Consider the following 23,968-nt stretch of genomic DNA (forward strand, 5'->3'; position numbering starts at 1 on the left):
AATGGGAGGCAATAAATTGGACAGTGAACATACCATCCTTAACTCTTTCAAGGAATTTGCTGCAGATGTTTTAGAGAAACAGAGCAGTACAGAGAGAGAAAGTGGGGTAAATAGAAGGTTCCTTTGAGATAGGAAAAATAAGAGTATTTCTTATAAGAGTATTTCTTATAAAGAGGGAGAAAGAATTAATAATGCAAGAGTCAGAGAGAAGCGTTCTTGAAGGTTAAATGAGAGAAAATGGGAATTTGTCTACAAGTTGAGGGATTGTCTTTAGATAGGAGCACGGTGGTTAATTTAACATCAACCGGAAGGCAAATATATGGGTACAGATTCTGATAGGAGGTTTGATGAGATACTGTGAGTCTGGAAGATTTCTGCTCTTTGCCTCAATTTTCTTAGTGAATTGAAAAGTATGGTCATTAATTGAGACGGAATGAGGGAGAAGTTGAGAAAGGGGTGAAGAAAGGTGAGAAGGTGTGGAATAGTCTTAAGGTCTAGGAGATTTGAGAGAGAGAATGGATTGCTGTGCAGCTTAGGGCCAATATGAGGAGTATGATTTTGAATTTAGAGTGAAAATGTGAGAGTTGTTTCATGTTTTACTCCAGCCATAGTCACTTGTACCTGTGCAGGTGTAGGGACAATAGAGAATTGAATTTAACCAGTGCTCTTTGCTCTAGAACTAAGAAAGTATAGAGCAACAGGAATTGGGGATATATGCGTACAAGTGGCTATAATGATTAGTCATGGGGTTGAAACTGGGTAAAGAGAAGAGTTATATTAAGGAATTAGTGATTATGAAATGGTAATAAAATCTATGGATTGGAGGTTCTGTTGAGTTGGGAACGTTGTCTAAGTTGGAGAAGAGGGTCTGAGCTAGAAAGATGAGTGTTGATCAGAGAGAGGCCTGTATCAAGCAATATTCACTATGTCTAGCTACTCTTCCATGTCCCGGGTAAGGTGGGGAAAGTTGTTCCTTCTCCATCTGGAAAGGCACTTGGGTGGTGCTTTCCTAGATTTGAAGGGAAAGAATGGGATCAGAAATAATCAAATGGCCTGTACTTGGATTGGTTGGATATTTGTGTGAGACTAGCCACTTATCTCTGGCATTCCAAAAGAAAAAAGAAGAAAAAAGAAAGCTAGAGGAAGACCTGTGTTGTCATGGTAATAGTTTAACATTGGAATAATTAAAGCTTCTCTTAGCTGACTAGCTAAACTGTGACTTAGAATATGCACTATTTACCCTATAATTAGGGCACTGGCTTACTAGAACAAAAACTTTATTACCCTGATTCCTGTTAGAAGGGGCTTTTTATAGCTGCACAATTATATTCAGAGCCATAAGAAAGGAATTACTGATTTTTAGGGAAAGGATAGATTAAAGTTTCATCATATTGAAAAGTATAAGTGAGTGTGAAGTTATGGAATCAATCTATAAAAAAATTGAGGCATTAACTTTTGGGATTTTTTTTCTCACAAAAATAAAGAATTGCTCCATAAGTGAAAGTGATTTTGATAGGAATATTAGATTATTTAATAAAATATTCTAAATCTCTTAGAAACATTGAATATATAAATTGGGTTATACTAGACCCCTTTAACAATTTACAACAACTTAAACTACCTGTATTCCTTTTTAAATCCTTATTTCATAAATACTCTCTGACAGTTCCCTGACCCTAATTTAGCCCCTGATCTTGTATATCTGGGATAGAATCAAGGTCAAAATATATTTAATAGCATGCTTAATGCATTTAAATGGTATCAATCTGTGAAACAGATTATTTCAAGCTTTAAGCAGGTAAAGATATATATATGTCTTTATATTTATATAAAGTATATATAGTAAATAAATACACACACACACACACACACTTAGATACAGAAACTAAAATATTGGGTCTTAAATTTAGTATTTTTTTAATTAGGAGCTAATTCTATCATATGAGATAGAGTAGTTCTACTATATTTCTTTACATAAGAGTATGTTTTTATTATTACCACTTCTTAACAGTTTTCAATGTATAATAGAGCATAAATCACCTTACAAATTTTACTTTGCTACTTAGTATTTTCAAAACATGCTGTTTCTTATCAAAAACTACAAAACTGTAGAATTAATAAGAATTTTGTACATGTCTGATCATAACTTACAAATTAAACATCTTTGCTTTCTTTCAACTAGCCAAAAAAGTTTAAAACATCTCTAAAGTAAATATCTCAAGCTCTTTTAATCAAGTAAACTTTGCACCTAGTGGATAAAATAATTATGTCATATATAATGTGTAAGTGGAAAAACTTACATAAAAACATATATAAATATTGTTAATTATTTTATATATTTACTTATAAGTAATTCAGTCAAATGAGATAACCACCACTGTGACAGTACAGCGTGGTGATTAAAGGGTATATAGCTACTATAGACCCAGACTGCCTCAATCAAATTGGTCAAATTTCAATTTCAGCACCTTGCCTAGCTATATGACTTTAAATAAGTTACTTACCACTTGCACCTCAGTGTCCTAATTTGTAAAATGGGGAACTTACTGGTAAGTACCTTATAAGGTTATTTGAGGATCAAGTGAGCTGATGAAGAATTTACAGCTGTACCCTCCACATAGTAAGCACTCAATATGTATATTAACCTTTACTGGCAAAATCTGAAAAGGAAGGTCACACTTTTATTTTTTATTGTGAAAATTTTCTAGTGTATATATATTTTTTTCCCCATGTTTTATTAATCTTCTTTTATTTCATGCCATATTCTCATTGGATATTATTTCCCCCGTTCTAAATACTGGGATATCCTGCTCTCCTTAAGGCTCCTCCCTCCCTAGAATTCTCTAAGACAGCACGCTGAGGGCCTCCCTCTGGGGCAGTGAGGAGAAGCGGTCCCACAGAATCACTGCACTGTGTCCACCTGTGGTCTCTGCCCCCACTTTACCAGTCTCAACCGTTACTTTAATTTGCAGCGTATGTGAACTATAGTTCCTTTTTTTTTTTTTTTTTAGTTTTTCTTTTCCTTTTTTACTTTTTTTCCCCATTACCATTTTCCCCCTGTACCCTCTTCTGCACCCATCCACCAGCAGTCACCACACTATAGTTCCTTTAAAAAAACACTTTTTGAGAAGTCTATAAATAATACAGTAAAAGGCAAAGAGTTACTGATACTTGCACAGCTCATTTTGGTTTGTCTTCCTTATTTGTATAAAAGGGGACTCTGAAGAGGTTGAATTAGTTTGCATACAACTTAAGCATTTTTTATGGTTTCAATTAGTTGGTAAGTATTTCTGTCCAGTTATAGAAAATAAGCTAATTAAGTGTGTAAGAGGGTGAACTTGGACCACCTCAGATTATAATTCTGATTTTTTAAAATTCTCTTTTATTAATATACAAAATAATCTCTCAAATATTTAGACCCATAAAATTATCAAAGAACCACAGAATGACAAAGAATCATAGAAATTACTAGAAAACACTTAGAGGTCTAGCATCTCACCTGAGACAGAAATGTTTTTCTTCAAAATCTAACCTTTGTTTCTACACTTCCTATTTGGGGAAGTTTATTATAACTTCTCCATTTTGGACTGCTCTAGATATGTTTAAATGTTCCCTGGTAGTAAGCTGACTTCTGGCTACCTCTAACTTCCATAAATCCTATTAATTCTGTCCTGACAGTCCTTCATATATTAGAAGACAGCCAACATTAATCCCATCTTTGCTCTCTACCCCTGCTTCTTTCTCTGCTTTCTGGATTTAACATTCTCAGCTCCTCTAACTACTTGTCAAATGGTATCCTGGTTAGGTATCTCACTTATGGATATTTACTAACATTTTATTGCTCTTAAATCAGTCTTTATATGTGTATCAATCGATTATGTATTCATTAAGCAGTATTATCAGTATTCGTGCTATAAAAGATGTATACCTGATGTAATTAGACACCAGGTAAGTAAGGGATTTTGAAGTGTTAGATATTAAACATAAGGGAGAGCTGAGGGAAGGAAAGTCAGTTGAAAGCTACTCTAGAAAGCAAAGTATAAGGTGCTGAGAATCTGGACTGAGTAGCAATGGAAATGGAACAGAATGGACAATTATATGAGGTGTTTCAAAGCAAACATCAACAGGATTTAGAAAATTGAGTAAGTCCCATGGATAAAGGCAAGGTGATTCAAAGCATAGTGCAGGTTTCCTGACATGAGTAACTGCTAAAAATGTTAACACTGTTGTCAAGTACTGTGGAAGAGAGAATTAGTTTGAGAGCAAAGGGGAGAAAAAAATGAGTTTGCTTGAGATTGGGGCAAAATTGGGACATCCACTTAGAAATCTCCTTTGGAGATAACAGAGACATGGGAGTAGAAATTTATGTATCTGAGATATATTTAGGGAACCATCAGATTCAAGATAATAATTATAGTCCAAGAACTAATGATTAGTCTAATGGACAGAATGAGGAAAGAAACGAACAAAAGGCCTGGGACAAAGTCATGAGGAGACACGTAGTTGACAGGGCTCATGCTGGAAAATCATGGAGGAAGTGTGAGAGAAGCAGGTCCTAACGTACAGCAGATTTGCAGGACACTGGGAAGGGTATTTAGCTAGTGTTCTTGAAATGTTGACTAGCTGAACAGCAACCATAAGTGTGGGAAAATCAGTTTGAATTTTAAAAACTTGATTATGTTATTATGTCCCAAACTTTATTATGTCCCAAATTCTAAAAGTCTACGTTTTTTTTAATCCCTAGAATTTCTGAAACCCACTCCATGTTGACAAAAAGGAAAATGCGCTCATTTGGGCTGTCACAACTATATGTTCATTTTGAAAGTAAATATTCATTAGTTATCTTAAGTATTAGAAATAATTAACACACTGTAAGAAAATGTGGGCTTTTGTTTTGTATTTTAATGCCGCAGTCACTAAAACATGGAATCCATGAGACATAAATATCCAGATGAAAAGAAGCCAGCCATCTGTACAATTTGTCTGCATAAGGCTTACATCTAGATATGCCCAGTTGATTGGTGACTGATAGCATTTTGTGAAATATTGAACTTTGTTGGTAATTGCATTTCTTCCTAACTCTATTTAACTGGAGCTTATGATTGAGAGGACAAAATTTCAAAAGCTCATAAATATTTACATTTGTGTGTTTCAAGTGTTTCTATAATTTTAGGAGACTTTTCCTTTGAATATTGCATTTCTGAATTTTCAAAAGTGTGTGTGTGTGTGTGTATCTTCTACTGATATAAGTATAATGCTTTCATTATTCTGGGGATGGGGGCAGTGTGTATGTCACTACTGAATACTGTTACCCACAGTGTACCTAAATGACCTTGCGTGTGTGTGTGTGCAGCCACAGTTCCTTCAAGAGACACCTACCCAGGCAGATGCACGTGTCCAGCGTCGATTTCAGCATCGGCACGGAGCCCGTTTTGCAGAGAGGAGAGACAGCCACCAGCATCGGGAGGATAAAGCCGGAGCTCTACAAGCAGAAGTCGGTTGACTCTGAGGGCAACCGGAAGGAGGATGTCAAGACGTGCGGGAAACTTAACTTTACCCTCCAGTACGATTATGAAAACGAACTTCTGGTGGTGAAAATCATCAAAGCCTTAGACCTCCCTGCTAAAGACTTCACGGGAACGTCCGACCCGTATGTGAAGATGTATCTTCTCCCAGACAGGAAGAAGAAGTACCAGACCCGCGTGCACAGAAAGACCTTAAATCCTCAGTTTGATGAAACTTTTCAGTTTCCCGTAGCATATGATCAGATAAGCAACCGAAAACTACACTTCAGTGTATATGACTTTGACAGGTTTTCTAGACATGACATGATTGGAGAAGTGATTCTTGATAATTTGTTTGATGTCTCTGACCTCTCCAGGGAAGCCACAGTCTGGAGAGACATTCATTGGGCTACCGCAGTAAGTAATAGTCCTACCCATACACTGTTTTATTTGACCTGCTGTGGTATATAAGACAAGGTATTACCCAGCTTACTGAAATAAGTTGATAAAGTTACGGAATTTATGTGCTAAGAACCTGCAAAGGTGTAGGACTTGATTACATACATAGTAATAACTCAGGTACCTTACAGTGTATAGGAACCATTAGTGATTGGGTAAGTAAAAAAACAGTTCTTGTAAGTTACTAAAAATAGCAGGTCTTTTCTCTTGTAAAGGATTTGTCACCTATTCCCAGCACTCAGCTACCTCATAGTTAGTCTTGACTTGTTTAAGGTAATTGTGTTCCTCAGATCAAACCTAAAATGTACTTTGATGCTATTTTGAACAGTCTTTGGTTTGGTCTAAAACAGCCCATTCCTTCCGAAGCTTTTTTGGAATAGATACAATTACAGTATTTGAAATACTGAATGATCAACAAGTGATTGTTTACATTAAAACTTTTCTTTTAATCACAGAATACCTTTTTTGATTATAAAGTAACTTTAATATTAAAAATTTGGAAAACAGCACAGAATTAAAATACTCTATAATGCTATCAATTATATATATCATGGAATATTGCTTTCAAATTTTTTTCAATGCATGTTTAAAATTACTAAGATCAAACTGAGTTTGAAAGTTTTTCCACTTATTTTTTTTCCATGTGATATTTGTTTTAGTACATGATGTTTAAATATATGATCTATTTACCTAACCATTCTTTTATTATTGGACATTTGAGTTAGGCATAAATTTTGTTATACTTAAAATTATTGTGCTCTTTTTTTACATAGATTCTGGTTTTTTTAATTTGAGATTATTTGTCCAGGATAAAATTATGCAAGTGGAATTAGAGAACTGGTTTCTTAGGTTAGATTGCTGAATTGTTTTGATTTAATGGTTTTTAAATGGAGGCATTTAATTTTTTACCACCAAGTTGTCTTTATGTATTTACCATCTTTTGTCTAAGTTTCAACATAATTCATAAGCTTAAAATATAGAAGTTATGAATATAGACAAGGCATTATTTTTTAAAATAAGAAAATTATTTTTAAATTCAAAGTAGTCCCTTTTTTGTGTTTTTCTGCCTATCAGTATTTTACTAATTATTGGGGTCATATTTTCACTATAAATTATATGATAGGTTAATTTTAAAATTATACTTCCAGTTTATTGCATGACATAAGCACATTTTTAGTTGTTGTGTTTTTATTTTATGATCTCCCTTGTGATATATGTATATTAGGGAACAAAGAAGAAATTTTGAAACTGGGACTCTCTTGATCTCATATTGTTTTTTTACCTTTTTACTTATATTACTACAGGGGGGAAATGGTGAGTAGTCATTTTTACTGTTTTAAAAAAATATGACTTCTAGAATTCTATAAAAATAGATAGCAGTTAATTGTTAGGTTATTTCTCTTGATATTCCCTAATCTTATATTGCTTCCTCTTTAATTCATTTAACAAATATTTTGAGTGCCTACTATGTGTTTGACATGGACTAAGTACTAGGCATGCAAAAAAAATTAATTGAAGCATGTTCTATTCATATATTTAGGGTCAGAAGTAAGTAACCCTCAAATGAAATCTAATAATAAGTATAATATTTTAAGAGATTGACAGTGGATTTTTTTACATTTTTAAGTTCTTGTGTTTCAAACTGGTCCTTAAAAAAGGTAGGGATTCTTTGGGAAACTTCAATTTTGACAGATTTGTTTTGGGGTAAATACAGGGTATCCCAAAAAATGTATACACACTTTAACTGCTGACCACTCAGTTTTGAAAATGAAATGTATTTTAATAAACACTGCCTTTATAATTATTCAAAATATGTGTATACATTTTTTTGGGACACCCTATATTAACTTCCTCAACTTTATTTTCAACTCTCCTTTATGCCTGATTTATTGATTTTCTATTTCTGCTGTAAAAATTACTACAAATTTAGTGTCTTAAAACAACACAAATATAGCATCTTACAGTCCCATAAATTACAAGCCTGACTTGGTCTTATTGGATGAAAATCGAGGTGTGGCCAGGGCTGTGTTACTTTGGGGAGGCTCTAGAGGAGGGCCATTTCCTTTTATCCTTCTAGAGGCCACAGTCATTCCTTTGTTTAGATGAGACCCATGTGGGTAATATAGCATAATCTCCCCATCTCAAGGTTTATAATCTTAATCACATCTGCAAAGCGCCTTTTGCTATGTAGATAACATATTCACAGATTCTAGGAATCAGGACATGGCCATCCTTGGGGTGCCTTTATTCTGCATACCACACCTTTAGACATTTTCATTTCAATATTGTGGAAATAAAAATAAGTAGGCAGATAATAAAATGTATTATTGTATTATTTGGTCAAATTACATTTCTTTTTAACTGGAACACTGACCTACACACTGTTCTAGGTACTGCTTATGAGTTTTTTATTGAGAAGATAGCAATGAAACCTAAATGTCTTGGCTGTGGGACCAAAGTTCACAATATACAGCAGTATCATCTTCATGGATAGTGTAGTATTTAATTAAAACCTCTTTTAGCTTTTTTTTGGTTTACTATATCTTTATTGATTTCAGAGAGAGGAAGGGAGAGGGAGAGAGAAACATCAATGATGAGAGTCATTGATTGGCTGCCTCCTGCACGCCCCCTACTGGGGATCAAGCCCGCAACCCGGGCATGTGCCCCGACCAGGAATCGAACCACAATCTCCTGGATCCTAAGTCAATGCTCAATTGCTGAACCAGGCCCAGCCAGGCAAACCTCTTTTAGCTTTTGAAAAATCTTTAAAGAATGTCATGCTTTCAGATTAATAAAATGAAAACAATGTTATAGGCTGAAATTTGCTTAAGAAACTTTCTTTTCTAACACTCATTAACTTTAAATAATTTGGCACATATATTATACACTTTTCTACAAAGAAGGAGGAAGAAAGAAAGAAGTACAATCATATGCCCTCACTCATCCAAATCCTGTAGAAACCTGTAAAGGGAATCCAACTAGGTAAACATAGGTATAAAAGAATTTACATACCAAATAAAACATATATTTGAATTAAAATATTAGCTATCTTTGTATTAGGGGACACTGGTGACAGTATAAATAATTACCTATTTAAGCATAAATCTTATTTTTTTTATTTATTTTTTAATATCTTTATTGATTTCAGAGAGAGGGCAGCAGAGAGAGAGAGAGAGAGAGAGAAACACCAATGATGAGAGAGTCATTGGGGATCGAGCCCGCAACCCGGGCATGTGCCTTGACCGGGAATCGAACCTTGATCTCCTGGATCCTAGGTTGACGCTCAACCACTGAGCCATGCCCGGCTGGACTAAGCATAAATCTTAAAAAAACATTCTTATAATTTAATGTTTTATCTGAAATAATCATGTATGAGTTTTTAAAGAGTGCCCTTATATAACTGCAAATCTCCAATATAATCAAAATTTAGTAGGAAACAAATACCAATTTGTAAAGAAATAGTTGATATATCTTTAATTTCTGATGAATATCCTTAGTATCAAGTCCTGCTTTACTATCATATTGGTATCGATGCCATGGACCTTTTCCCCTTTACACCAATGATATCTTATAATTGTTAAAAATAGAACTTTGTGGAAATCAGAGTAGCTGCCTTTTATGAGATTGTTGTTTTTAATTATTTTATGTATCTCACACCAAAAAATTTTCATCATAGAATCTGTCACATTTTTCCATATATCGAAAGGCCTGCCCAGGGCCTTATTTAAAAAATCTTTCTAAGCCAGTTTATTAAATGAAATTTCTTTTTTCCTATAACATTTGACTCAAATAACTTCAATTTGATTACATAAATATTTACTGAGAACCTTCTAGGTACAAAGTTTATACTTTGTACAAAGTGGAAATAAAAACTAGTAAAATACAAATTTTGGTCAAGAAATTTAATCTAATGGAAGAAAAAGTATACAAAAAATAGAGTATATGCCAACATATAAATAATACTATATAATCATTTCCTGATCATCTCCACAAATATGGTCTTGTGTACACACATACACACACACTTTTTGGTACAGATTGTATCTCAGATGAAAATAGTATTTAAGACCACCTTTGGATGATGATAGAATCCTGAAAAAAGGAAATGGATGTTCCCTGAAGAGAAAACAGCTGGAGAAAAAGAAAATAAATCAAGACTAGAATGTTTTCAGGGGAAATAAGTAGACTTGAGAGTGGGAATATGGGATGAAGAAGGGACTAAAGGGAACCCAAAGTAGAATGTGATATTTAAACTGTAATCAGTAGGATCTTCAATGCCATAGGGGTTTATATTTATTTTGTTTTTATCAGGGAAGTGAAACTACTGGAGATACTATCTTATATGGCATCTCAGTATGTATAGTGGATAAGGAGTGGAGGCCTATGAAATAGGGCATCAGGTAGGAGTCTTAGCAGTGTAGATGAGATTAAATGAAGTCTGATTGAGGCTGGTAGCAATGGAAATGAAAAGGTAATGTATGATGATGAAAGCATTATCTGTTGCGCTTATTTCAACATTCTAAAAGTATATGTCCTATGTCTGCCACTTGCCTCTGATTTCTGGAAGAAGCAATTAGCTCATTTATCTCTTGCATTCCTTATGGGATATATGAGCACCTAGTGGCTAATCAATAAATACTTTTTAACTGAATTAACAGCAAATTTTCATAGAAGGTCAAGTGTAAGGATGTATGTAAGTACAAATGTACCACTGCCAGAGGGGAAAAACAGTGCAGTGATGTACCCTGCTTATCACAAATTGATAAATGTATGCTTAGTTATATTTGTTAACATTAACCACTTTCCATAGACTAAAGTTTTTCAAATTATTCAGTGGATGGCACAAATTCTTATATAAAATAAACCAAGAATATTTTTAATTGTATTGTCATAAGTTTTATCAAGTTAAAACATTTTATATTCATAATTTTATTAGTAATAAATTGTTTCTATACAAGAAGAATGTATATTTTTATCGGGAATTAATGTATTTTTGATTATTTAAATGTAATTTTTTCATGCAGTCAAGAAGCCATTGAAAGTATAGGTAGATAAGGAAAAGCTTTTTTTTTTTGAACAGAGCTAACATTTTTCCTGTTCATTTATTTACTCATCTGTTCAGTGAACATTCTTTAGACACTTAAGAATTCTCACAAGAAAGGAAGGTGTATATACATAACCACATTCACCTGGTTTACGGCTATACAGTGCTTGAACCTGTTGCCTTCTAACTAAGGATCTGTCAAATATTGTTTGAAAGAGTAGGCCTCGACATGACAAATACAAAGAAACTTTTGTGTTCATTGTACCAACCATTCAGAGTACCAAATGTACCAGCTGAGCTTTGGTTTAAAGTAATGTGTTTTATTACACATTACTAAAATTTCTTTAAATACTTTTTTTTAAATTTAATTTGTTTTCTTATTTCTGTGAATATTTTTCATTCTTCCCCCAACCATCCTTCATCTACCTCAGGATTAGAATAATAATGTATATTTTTGCATTTAGCTATAACAGACTCTCTTATAAAGTCTATTAACTATGGGATAATGTGTTTGCCAATAACATTTTAAAGAGGGGCAAAATGCCAACCTCATTCTAAGAAAAAAAGTGTGGTGGAAAGCAGAGCAGTAGGGAATAAACCTTTTTGACCAGGGACTGTTTCGCTAGATCTCCCAGGGACAGCAGGCAGTATTGAAGCCACAGGCCTGCAAATTGGCCACATCTGCTCTTGAGCATGCCTAACTTTCTATTTCATCTCTGCTGTAAACCTGACTCAGGAATGTCACCAATAACACATCTGCTAATGGGCTGCCACTAATTATTAACTCAAATGATGCACATAAATTCAATGAACCTGTCCATCAGGTCTTTTAGTCATTTTGCAGGAATTGATAGGAAGCATCTATGTTATAATATAAAATTAAGTTTAAATAACTTTAAAATAATAGAGTCTACCATAGACTATCACAAAATGATGAGAGTTCCCGAAGCCTGATTCTTCTTGACATTAACACCTGCTCAGTTCAGACCAGCTGTTAAAAGGAACTTTGTCTTATGAATATTTGGTATTCAATAAGTCGCCATAGTTTATTATATTATTTTTTAATTTAAATCATATCTTTGTTCATTTAGAGTATCAGACTTCAGTGTCCGTTCGGTCTATTTTGACTATACTTTGCATTTCAAGTGAAAGATTGAAGATAAGTTGACTTTAAGATAGCCCACAGCAGTGATTATATTAGCCTTTTTAATATCAGTTTAAGCAGTAGACTTCTGTAATATTGATTACAATGTTCTGTTTCACCAAACAAAAAATCAAAATTAAGCATATCTAAAACTTAAATTTGTGCCACCAGATTTAGAATTAATTCAACACTGATGCCACACTTTTTAAATAAATACAGAATTGTTGGGTAAGCACAGTATGATATTTTGATTCATTGAAAGAATGGTTGACCATCGATGTATGATCTAGGAGATCGCAGTTCTATTCCCGGTCAGGGCACATGCCCCGGTTGCGGGCTTGATCCCCAGTAGGGGGCATGCAGGAGGCAGCTGATCAATGACTCCCTCATCATTGATGTTTCTCTCTCTCTCTCCCCCTCTCCCTGAAATCAATAAAGACATATTAAAAAAAAAGAATATCATTTAAAACTTGGTAGTGAAAGCTAACTATATTTTAATCATATCTGTGGTTGTTTAAAAAGCAAGAGGATTTTCTCCCAAATTCTTTGTATCTACATAATTAACAATATAAATTTCTTTGCTCTTCTACCTATAAAGATTACAGTTGCCATCTAGCCCCACCCCCTCTCTCTCTAGTTGAAGCAGTGTAGACTAATCACTAAAGAACCTAGGCTCTGGGACAAACTGAGACTTATAACAGTTCAGAAGTCTTTGCATATTAACTTAAAAGCTCATGGGGTAGGATTTTGAGAAGATCTTATGAGCAATATTATTTTAGGATTGGTAGAGAATTCAGATATGATCATTTCATTTTATAGTTTAGAAAATCACTTAAATTCACACAGACAATTAATAGAAGATCTAGAACTAGGTTCTAAACCTTTAATTAACTCTTAGTGTTCAGTGTTGTTTGCCTCGAATCATGTTAGAGTATTACCATGCTAAAAAGAAGGGAAAGAATTGAATATTTTTAACATGAGTGTTCAACTTCTCACAAAATTGAAATCTCAGAATACTAATATAGTTTAAATTAAATAAAAATTTTATGATACTTATGACCAAAAAATATACACACACACACACACACACACACACACACACACATACATGATCTTTACAGCTTATAATCTTGTGAAATCTGTCTCGTTAACAACTTTTACCTAAATTTATGGAGAACTAAGCAGTAACTCTGGGCATCATTCAAAAAAGCAGTTGGAATCAATGTTATTTCAGGAAATTTCTAGGCAATCCTTTTTCTCTTAAGTGTAATTAGTGAAAAATTTATATTTAGGATATAATTTAACTGGGTCATTTGCATTTTGTACTTTAGAGCTTGGAGGTTGTAGGAGATAAGGAGAAGCTTTTTAACCCCATATTTTAGTAACATACAGTCTGTTGCAAGTTTTAGGAGTTTAGTATATTTCTAAAGGTACTGTTGAGTTAAAGTTGTACCTGTCTCTCTTGCGTTTAACTTCTTTAATCATTAATTATTAATATGCTCTCATATGGTGAAAAGAAGACGCAGCTGAATTATAAGTATGAATATTCAAAATACTGTCCTCCTTCATAATAGACAGTATTAAACACTATCCTGTAAATCAAGTAACTCATTTTCTAATTTCTAAAAACATTTTTCACACATTTTTCATCTGCTAGCTTTGACATCTAAGACCAGGAAAATAATTTTAAGTTTGTTCCTCTGGCTAGTAACATTTGCAGCACTCTTTCCATTGGGGAAAGTCCCAGAGGGAGAGAGAAAACTCCAGGAAGTGAAGTGAGTGTCTAACTAGAATCCTGGCTCTGCTGCCTTCTAGCTGTATCACTTTGGGTAAGCTGCTTAACATTTCTGAGCTTGTTACTTCATCCATAAAAAAGAAGTTTATAATAGTATCAACCCCATAGGAATATTTTAAAAATGCAATGAGATAATAAATGTGAAGTTTTTGTAAAATTTAAAGTTGCCAAGTGTCATTATAATCTTGCACATAAAGAAAACACCTGTTTGCTACCCAATTGATTACTAATATCCCAATTTCTTTCATGTCTTAAATTTCTTACCCTACTATTTAAATTTTTTAAAGTATACTCTCATATTTTTTAAATGAAAGAAAGACACATATTCTATACTCTTTAACTCAATCTTGAAATTGAATAAAATATAACAGTGTTGTAAAAGACTCTATACCATGGCATGGTATGAAGTCTTTCCATGAACTCATTAAACCAAAGATCTTACTGACTGAACATCAAATTTATTGAAGTTTTTTGCAGTACTTTTAACTTTTAAAAACTCTGTGCACAATCCCACACCCCATGGTAAGTAAAGGGATGCTTTACAAGGGTAGGCACCTATCAAATACCAGTCTGCAAAAGAGCATAGATAATAAAAGCAGAAAATAACGCCTGAATAGGCTGTTATCATACCAAGTAGACAGCAAATGTTTTAACTTGTGATCTAGTTATATAGAGAGGAGCAATTATTATATCGTGCCCATCGAGAGAACAATAATGGATAAATAAACATTTTGTAATAGAGGCTTGTTACCTGCTCTGCCCTCATGTAGAACAAGCTTCTTAAATCCATCAATTCAACTTCTACGTAATTTTTCTGCAGGGTGTCCCAAAAAATATATACACACTTTGAATAATTATTAATTCCAGTGTGTTAAATCTGAAAAGAAACATCAATTGAGCTATCAAAAAAATGTATGTGTATATATTTTTTGGACCACCCTATATTTACCAGATACTCTTCTGGATGTTATAGGACATAGAGTATCCCTGTTCTTTGAGCCCTGCTTTGTGAAAAAGGAGATGTGTAATAAAGGAAATATATAATATGTCCAGTGAATGCAAATGCTTTAAGAAACTTGAGGCAGAGTAAGGGTCAGGAAGTGGCAGTGGGACAGGGACACTCTAGATTGGGTGGTCAGATAAGGCCTCTCTGATGAGAGTGATAGGAGATGAGATCAGAGAGACAGCTGAGGGTCAGATCATCGAGAACCCTGCGGCCGTGGAAAGAGCTTTGGATTTTATTCTGAGTGACTATTTATTTTTAAAATATATCTTTATTGATTTCAGAGAGAGGAAGAGAGAGATAGAAATGTCAATGATGGCCCAGCCGGACGTGGCTCAGCGGTTGAGCGTCGACCTGGGATCCAGGCGATTGGGGTTTGATTCCCGGTCAGGGCACATGCCCGCTTGGGGGCTCGATCAGTGACTCTCTCATCATTGATGTTTCTGTCTCTCTCCCTCTCCTTTCCTCTCTCTGAAATCAATAAAGATATCTTTAAAAAAAAATAAATAAATAAAGGGGTTTATATGATAAAAATTGTTAAAAAAAAAAGAAATGTCAATGATGAGTCATGGATCAGCTGCCTCCTGCGCTCCCCCTACCCAAAACCCAGGCATGTGCCCTGACCGGGCATTGAACCTCGATCTCCTGGATCATAAGCCGATGCTCAACCACTGAGCCACACCGGCCGGGCCTGAGTGAATCTTGAGACTATTGACTTTTGATCAGAAGTAAGCTGTGGTCTCATTATCAATAAGCTCTCTGACTACTATGCGAAGAATAGACTTTGGGGAGCAGGGGTGAAACTGTGTGAACCAATTTAAGGTAGACTGGAGAGTAGTGAAGCCAAGTTCATCCCGTCCAAGTTTATGTACAGCAGTACTGAGAGGGATTCCTTTCATTAGGGATTTTTTAAAATATATTTAAAAGCATCAAACACTCTACTGAGAGCCGTATACAGTTTACTACACCAGTTTCTATGCCCCTATCTGTAAATAATGATTAAGGTTTGAGAATAAGTCTCCAGCTTCTCTCATGAAGAAGCTTATCTTATATCCATTATGATAAAGGGGAGAATTCTTATCAAATTTGTGTCCTCGTATGTCCTAGGTTGCTGTTGTCCCAGTGTCTGTATGGGGCTATCCCCTCTTTGCTTCAGGCCCCTTGTTAGAGAGGTAGTTATGAGACTTGGTTTGTTAAATCCAGGAAAGGCTGTGTTAAGGCCTCAGCTCTGTCTCTGCAACCTGAGCACTCTGTGGCTCCTGGTAGCTGAGTGTACAGCTGTGTAGGACGCAATAAGAGCTAAACCATTTTGGCCAGCAGAGAGATTTCCTGCATCCATTGGAGCTGAAAATGGTTCTCCCACTGAGCAGCCACAGGGCACGATTAAATAGCATCCCAGGCAACAATAGCTCTGAGTTGTGACTGTTAATCACTTAATGCTGATGGGATTTGTAATTACTCCGTCTCCAACGCTGCCAAGTTCTCTGCCCTTTTCTGCCCTGACTTCAGCAAAATTTCACCTGGACTTCGTACAGCGGCCAAGCACAATTCCTAATATTATAGGCTTAATACAAAGTGCATTTCTTCCTCCTTGTAGAGATACAAGCAGGTCCTACTGAAGGGCACCTGGCGAGCATTTTCTCTATCTTCCAGTGGAGATGGCAGGAAAGAATCAATAATGGAAAATGTGATATAAAAACCCAGGATTCTAACTAGGTTTCCCGACAGAACCCTCCTTTGCCTCTTCCTGTCCCCACCCTCACGATGAAATCTGATTTAATCAGAAGCACAGGGAGGAAATGCTTTGTGAACATTGTAGTTCTTTGAAAGAAAAGGAGGGAAGCGGGCTAGAAACTGAGGAAGGGATATAATGTTAATTACATTTCCTAACTGTATTCTATCAAACAGCTCCCTCCTCCTTCTCATGTGCCTCTCAGAGTCACTAGACTGCTTGTGCTGGCAGTTTGGAGGAAATGGCCAGATGTACAAAGGGAAAAAGCAATTTATACACCTTAGGGATACATTTGACTCTGAAATTCCAATGTGCTATAGAATTATAGCCAACAGTGTCCCAAATCACACTAGACTAGAGGGAGCTTTAGAGAAATAAAGTTGAATAAAACTAATAGATAAGTATCCTCTAACTTTAGCTCCCCAAACCCTAAGTTTATCTTTAAATGACTCAAAACTGTTATGACTATTAGTTTATTGTACTCTCAGGGCCACCATAAATGGACATGCCTTGCACAGTTCTCCAGGGTTCCACTCACAAAGCCCACAATGCCCATAAACAGTACTGCAACTTGCTCACCAGTTCCCTGCTTACCGAGTAGTCTTCACTCTTCGAGCACTCGTCCCTGCCGCCACTGAAGTCACTCTCATGTCTGATGCTTTTATGATTTATTTGTTCACTTCTTCACTCAAACTTTGTATTAAGCATCAACCTTATGCCATTCTCTGATCCCAGAAAAATAGTTTTAAACAAGAAAAATATAGTAATTTTTGAGTATCTGCTATGTGTCAGGCTGCAAATGTGACCCCTGACATACATTATCTTTTTGAATCTATCTATTATCCCTTTTAAATCTAGATGCAGCCCCTCCAGAAAATTGTTATTAGCTATGGAAATGGATCTCATCCTGGCTGCAGAGAAAATCAGGGTTGATCTGAATAAGTTTTCTGAGGGATCATTAGAATAAGGTCAGTGTGTTGCCATTTAAATTATACTCCAGCATTGCCAGAGCCAGTGGTCTCTGTTCAGCCTTCTGGTCATTGTTGGACACTCCAAGCCTCAAAGCTCTTTCTGTGCATCTCCCTCTGTTTTTAATTCCCGTTACCTTTACTCGTCCTTCAAGGTTCGGATTAAACATTATGCATTTAATTACTCTGAAGTCCTCTTAGATCTTCATGGGAAGAATCGGGTGCTTTTCATCTCTGTTCCTATCATTAAAACCCAAAAATTTCTCTAAAAACCACTTACAACCCCAGATCAAAAAACAAAAAAAAGCATGTACATAAAATTATGCAGACATGTTTTTCTTCTAGCTCGTTTCCTACTTAATTGTGTGATGTTCTTAGAGGTTATGTGACTTACCTCAAATCACATATAAACCCTATAAGGAGAAAAAATTTGTCTTGGTCATCAGTGTTCTTCCAGTGACTAGAACATTGCCGGGCATTTTTGATGCTCTCAATAAACATGAGCATGCTAACAAATGAAAAAATGTTTAGAGATTTTCAAGGCTTTTGGTATAGCTAGAGTGCAGAGTTTTGGAGATGTGGGAACATCACGAGAAATTTGTAAGATGAAGGTAGAAAAAACTTAGGGACCAGATTCTTAGGAACTGCATGTGTCATGTGGAGGACTGTGGACTATATTTTAGGCCCTGTGTGTCCAACACATATCAGAGAGTCAAAAACAATCCCTTTGAGATTTTTAGCAGAACCAGAAGACAATGTGAATGACAATGCACATTCACTGTCCTATATGCTTTCCTCATGATCCCAACCAGATCAACCCAGATGTTCTCTGACTTAAGGATTGCATCCTTCCTCATCTAGCGCATCATCTGGAAATCAGAGTGATAGCCATTTTTTATGACCATCTGTTCTTGAACTTGAAATCAAGTTATTAGCAACAGTTGATCCTTTGTGGTCTTTCCAGTGAGGCTCCACCAGCTCTATAGCAAACAAAGCCTAAGTGGGCCTGTTCATACATTCCTGAACATGCCTGAACTATGTATACTAATTAGTCTTCATTTTACTAGTGCTTAAAATGAAAAACTTTTAGAACTAGAGATAAATTAGTTCATCTCCTTGAACACCCTCATGTTACACCAAAAAAAATGAGATCAAAGTGGATTGTTCAAGGTAAATTCCATGATTTTTTTAGGTGAATGGGAGGTTTGCATCAGAGAGAAATAAAAATTTTATGGTAGTTTGAATCCAGTAGACCCTTCTGGGTCTGCATTTCACTGTAGCTTTATTTTATGAGCAGATGGATGAAGGTCTAGTAACTTGATGAAGAAGCTCATTTGATCTAGTAACAGATTGTTTAACAGTGTGTGGAAAAACCATTGGTTTTCTTGCCAACCAGGAAATGTAGAAGGCAGGCTGCATTTAGGGTGCTAAATGGATGTGATGGCTGCTGTCACCATGGCAACCAGTTGTTTGTTTAAAGGTTTTTTTCAATAAGTCTTAATGATTCTTACTTTCTAATATATCACTGAATTCAAACCTTTCTTCAGCCAACACCTTCCCACACCTGTTTACTTCAATGGCCTCTCTCTTCTATCTTTTTCCACCCTAATCTAACTTTCTCAAAAGTAAAGAAATGTTTTTCAAAATTTATTTCTGTTACCATCATTATTAACCATAGTATTCACATACATTATTCCTCTCCTTGCCTCTAAATCCCATCTGTTTAGTTTTCCAAACCCCAATGTAATGATTATTTCCTCCAGGAAGGCTTCCCTTAGTTATTATACCCTTGGATATAGAGCTTTCAGCGTGCCTCCTGTCAGTCTCTTACACTCAGTTGCTGTAGTTTTTATCTTACTGTTAGTTCAGTTGGTCCTGAAGTAGGATGTGCAGTGCAACTATTTGTATATCAATTTATTTTTACAGTGACTTTATTTTTATTTTGGAGAGACAGTGCATAAAAAAAACTTTATAACTGTAACTCTGTTTGTGAGGTTGACTGCAGCCAGTCATCAGAACAAGACACCACCCAGCTCCGCCTGTGCAGCCAGGGTGAAATCAAATGTGCAGTCCCTGATCCAGCCAGCGGACTGCCTTTGTGACTGTTCATCCAGACACACTCGTGTGTGTGAGAATGAAACAAAGGCCTTCTTACCTGAAAGAAAGTTCTTAGAGCACTGTATCCTAGACTTTATAGCCAGCTTTCAAATGATTATTTGCCTGAAGATACCAGAGTGTTTTAAAATTAATATGGGAAGTTCATATTTATATAGAATCGCAGTAAATGAGGTTACCCATAAATAAAATGCTCAGAAACTCAAAGCTTTTCTCATTTTAAGCCAAAATTACCACTTCAGACAGTTTAAGGATTTGGGATAAAAATAACTAAAAAATAGAGTGCGCATCTCTACTTCTTCAACAGAACACTTAGGACATTTTTCTTAGCTTGTGACTCAGAGTCATCATTTTGAATATTAATCACTTTTCAAGTCTGTAACAAACTGTTGTTTTTCAGTTGCTGAGGGATTAATGTTAGTTCCCCTTGATACAAAATGGTCTCGATTGCTATCCTTTTTAGAACACTTCTTTTATATGTATGGCGTCTTTCGGCTCTCATTATTTCTGCCTTCACTAGACCTACTTCTGTAAGTTTCCCCGCCTCTACATTTCACGTGAGTTTTGACCTGGTTTAGATTGATATACTAAGTAAACATTCTTGTTAGAATTTTGCCTAAAATTATAGTTAATGGGTGTTGACTAGGAAAAGATGTAGTCTCATTAAATAGAATTTTACTGCATAACTTCGTTATGTTTATGCTGGCTGTTCAGAGACCTTTCTGCTTATTTCCTGGTCCTTTGCTAGGTGCTAGAAGGTTCAGATTGTTGGGACCGAGTTGGCCTCATAAACCGCAGGGGTCTGGAGCAGATAGAGAGGAGGCAACAACTAGAACTTGAACAGCTCCCTGGAGTTGTGCCATCAACACAGGATAGACTAGGTGGTGGACACTGAGGATTAGTACCCACTGTAGCTGAGCACTGTAGCCAGAATCCAGAGTTCTGCTGTCGCATTTTTAAAGGTTCTAAAGCCATTTTCCTTCATTAAGTTCATTTTCATGATTATCTCTTAGATCACTTCCAGCTCTTAAAAGTTGAAGAATATTGCTATTTACCTTAGAGAGTATTCTGCCCTTTTCAGTATGTAGGCAGTTTTATTTCTTACACATCTATACTTCCCAAAGGTAAAATTTAGTCTAATGAAGAATGAAACTTTTGTGCAGTTATTATGGATGCATACTATAGATTAATTTTTACCACCCAGTTCATTCTAATTTTTTTTAACTCCTGACTGCATGAAGTTTAAATATTTAAGTAGATTTATTACTACAGTAATAGGCAAAAAGCCAACTAGCTTTTATACAGAGTTGCTCAGAGATATCCTTTAATCATGCTTTTTGTTTTCCATTTATGTGGTCTAGTACTTTGGTCAACTCCTCACTGTAGCCTCTTTGTATTTACTAATAGCTGTTAATAACAGGTAGTCAAAATTATGTTCTAACTGGATCCATAGAAAAGATCTTTGACAGATAGGACCCAACATGATGAACTAACTTTGTTTTAGCTGGTAAGCATGTGATATACCTAGAGAAGTACAAAACTACTCCCACCATTTATTTAATGTATAAAAGTAAAACCATGTCAGTCAGACACATGAAAATGTTCTATTTACGAATCCCTTTAGGTGCCTCTGTGCGCTTTTTTCCAGTTTGCACATAGTGCATTTCCTGTTGGATTCTAAGCATTTCATCTCAGAGATCATGTCTCCTGTTTCGTTTCTAGCTCCTCCATCACCATCCCCGCCGTGTTTATTGGTGGAACTTAGTATCTTGCTCTACATTCGTAATTTTTAGCAGCTGACAACAAAATATGCCTACTCTAATTGATAGTTCCTGGAAGCAGAGATGATACCCATTACAAGAATTGGGAATGGCTGCCAGACAGAAAACTTCACCCCATTGACTAAGCCAAAATGAACATTTGGAAAAAGAGATAGAAAGTGAAATAAGGAAAGAATCATCAGATAAAGACAGAATTCAGACTTCTTTCCTTAGCCCTTTACAGAATACTCTTCCTTTTCAACTGAGATCTTCAAGGGCAGAATCCTGCCATGCCTGTCCTGGTATCTACAAGTACCTACCATGAGCCCAGCAAGTAGTACTCAGTGCTCACTTGGTGGTGAAAAGAATGAATCCTTGGCAGGAGGCTGTACTCACCCTGTTTTCCCTCAGGCCTCTCCAATTGGGTCTCGCTCACTATTTTGCGTCTGCAGCAATCCAACAACAAGAGGAGACCCAGTTGGATATATTTTTCTTATATTTATTTTTACTAATTTTTTTGAAAAATAATAATTGCTTCACCTGATTAATTTTTTTCATTTATCCAGTACTTACTGAGCTCCTGGTATGTGTAAGGTACTGCTCCATGTGATAGAATTATAGCAACAAATAGCATCTTTTACCATATGCCAGATACTGCTAAATACCTTGGGGTTTGTTTAGAGTGTATTATTTAATGATTAAAATCCCTGTCACGTGGACATTTTCCTCAATTTAAAAATGAAGTTTCAGAGATCCAAAGCTTAATTAAATTTTTTAGGATCTCACAGCTAGGAAGCAGAAAACAGAGTCGAGACCCAAGTTTAACTCACTCAGAGTGTATTGTATTAATTATTAGGCTTTACTGCTTCTAGACCATGAATAAAGAAATGGGAATACATAAATCAGAACCTGAGCTGTAAGAACATGTCCAGTAAATGTTAATGGCTTGTCACGAACAATTTTTAAGAACCTAGTTCTTTGACCTGAATGCATAGCAACCTATTTCCTCCCAAATTAAATCTACCACAAATTGTCTTACCAGTAATGATTTGATTAAACCCTGTAAACAAGTTTTTGAGAAGCATCCTAAATGTGCATTGTTCACACTCACTTTCATTTGTCCGCAATCTATGCACCAATGACAGCAAATATATCTATATCAGGGCTTTGTGGACAGTTTATAAATGAAACAAAGTAGGTAATTTTTTATCTAGGTTAATGAATAATCTTTTCATTCCTTAAAAAAAATCCACTGAGAGCTAGCGATGCACCAGCCCCTTCTGCAGGATGCAAAAATAAGACAGATAAGAACCCTGTTCTCCCAGACCTTATATTAGGGAATTGGGGGTGGGGAGTGAATTTCAAAGATAATTTCTGATGATGGTAGCTGCTATAGAAAAAATATGAAGGATATGTGAGTAGGACGAGTATAGGATAGGAAGAGGGAAGACCTCGTGGAGAGATGCTGTTTGAGCGGAGTCCTGCGTGGTGAAAAGGAGTCAGCCATGTGAAGATTAAAAAAAAAAAGTAAACACAAGACCAGAAGCAAGAACAGACTTCATTTGTTTGAACAAGAGAAAAAAAGGCTTTTGTATCTGCATCAGAGTGAGCTGAGGGGAGAGGCAGGAGAGAGTTAGAGAGACAGGTGTGGCCCAGATCACACGGGGCCCTGTGTGTACAACCTTGTAGTGCATTGTCCAAAGACATATTTAAGAGTTAAAGGTAATGTTCTTAATAATTTCACCAGAATGATAGGTATATACACAGAATTTCCCAGATACACTAGGATTTATAGTTACCCCACTTATATGCCAGGGTAAATAATTTGAATTTTATTACAGTATAGCCGTGAGCCCTTAGATGGTACGAAGTAGGAGCGTGAAATAATTTTAGTTGCATTCGTAAAAAACCACTTTAGCCACTGTATGAAGATTAACTCCTGAAGTGGGAGATCAGTTTTAGAGACAAATGAAATAATCCTGATAAGAGGTGATAGTAGCTTGAATGATAGTAATATAATTGAAAAGAAAGTCAGTAATTTAGGATACATTTTGTAGATAGTTGAAGATAAGACATGGGTCGGATGTAGGCATGAGGAACAAGTAAGAATAAAAGTGACCACTAGGGTTTTGGCCCCAGCCTCTGGGTGAATTATGTTACTATTTGCTGATTTTGGAAGGGCTGACAGGCATTGGTTTCAGAAGATGATGGAGAATGAGTGGAATCAATGGTCTAGTTTTGACTGTATTAATTTTGAGATTCCTGTTAGAAATACAAGTGGAGATGTTAGGTAAGCATCTGGAGCAGGATATAGTCTCTTTTCTTTCACCGCATGGAACAGCTTGCTTGCATTGTTATTTGTATCTTCAATAAAACAATTTAAAATGGCATTCAAATATTCTATTAAAGTGATTTTTTCACTCAACACTTTCATTTTGTTTTCA

The 23,968-nt window shown here is 35.6% G+C and overlaps 1 protein-coding gene across 1 annotated transcript in view; it reads left to right on the forward strand.

Annotated features, from left to right (window-relative positions):
- SYT10 (synaptotagmin 10) overlaps positions 1 to 23,968 on the forward strand; it is a 56,573-nt gene that overhangs the window by 24,158 nt on the left and 8,447 nt on the right. Inside the window, exon 3 of the mRNA XM_016201455.2 lies at positions 5,354 to 5,921. Within this exon, the coding sequence (XP_016056941.1) occupies positions 5,354 to 5,921 (568 nt within the window). The remainder of the gene's footprint in view (positions 1 to 5,353; positions 5,922 to 23,968) is intronic.

The sequence above is a fragment of the Miniopterus natalensis genome, chromosome 2 (assembly GCF_054644295.1).
Source record: "Miniopterus natalensis isolate mMinNat1 chromosome 2, mMinNat1.hap1, whole genome shotgun sequence".
Classification (NCBI taxonomy): Eukaryota; Metazoa; Chordata; class Mammalia; order Chiroptera; family Miniopteridae; genus Miniopterus; species Miniopterus natalensis.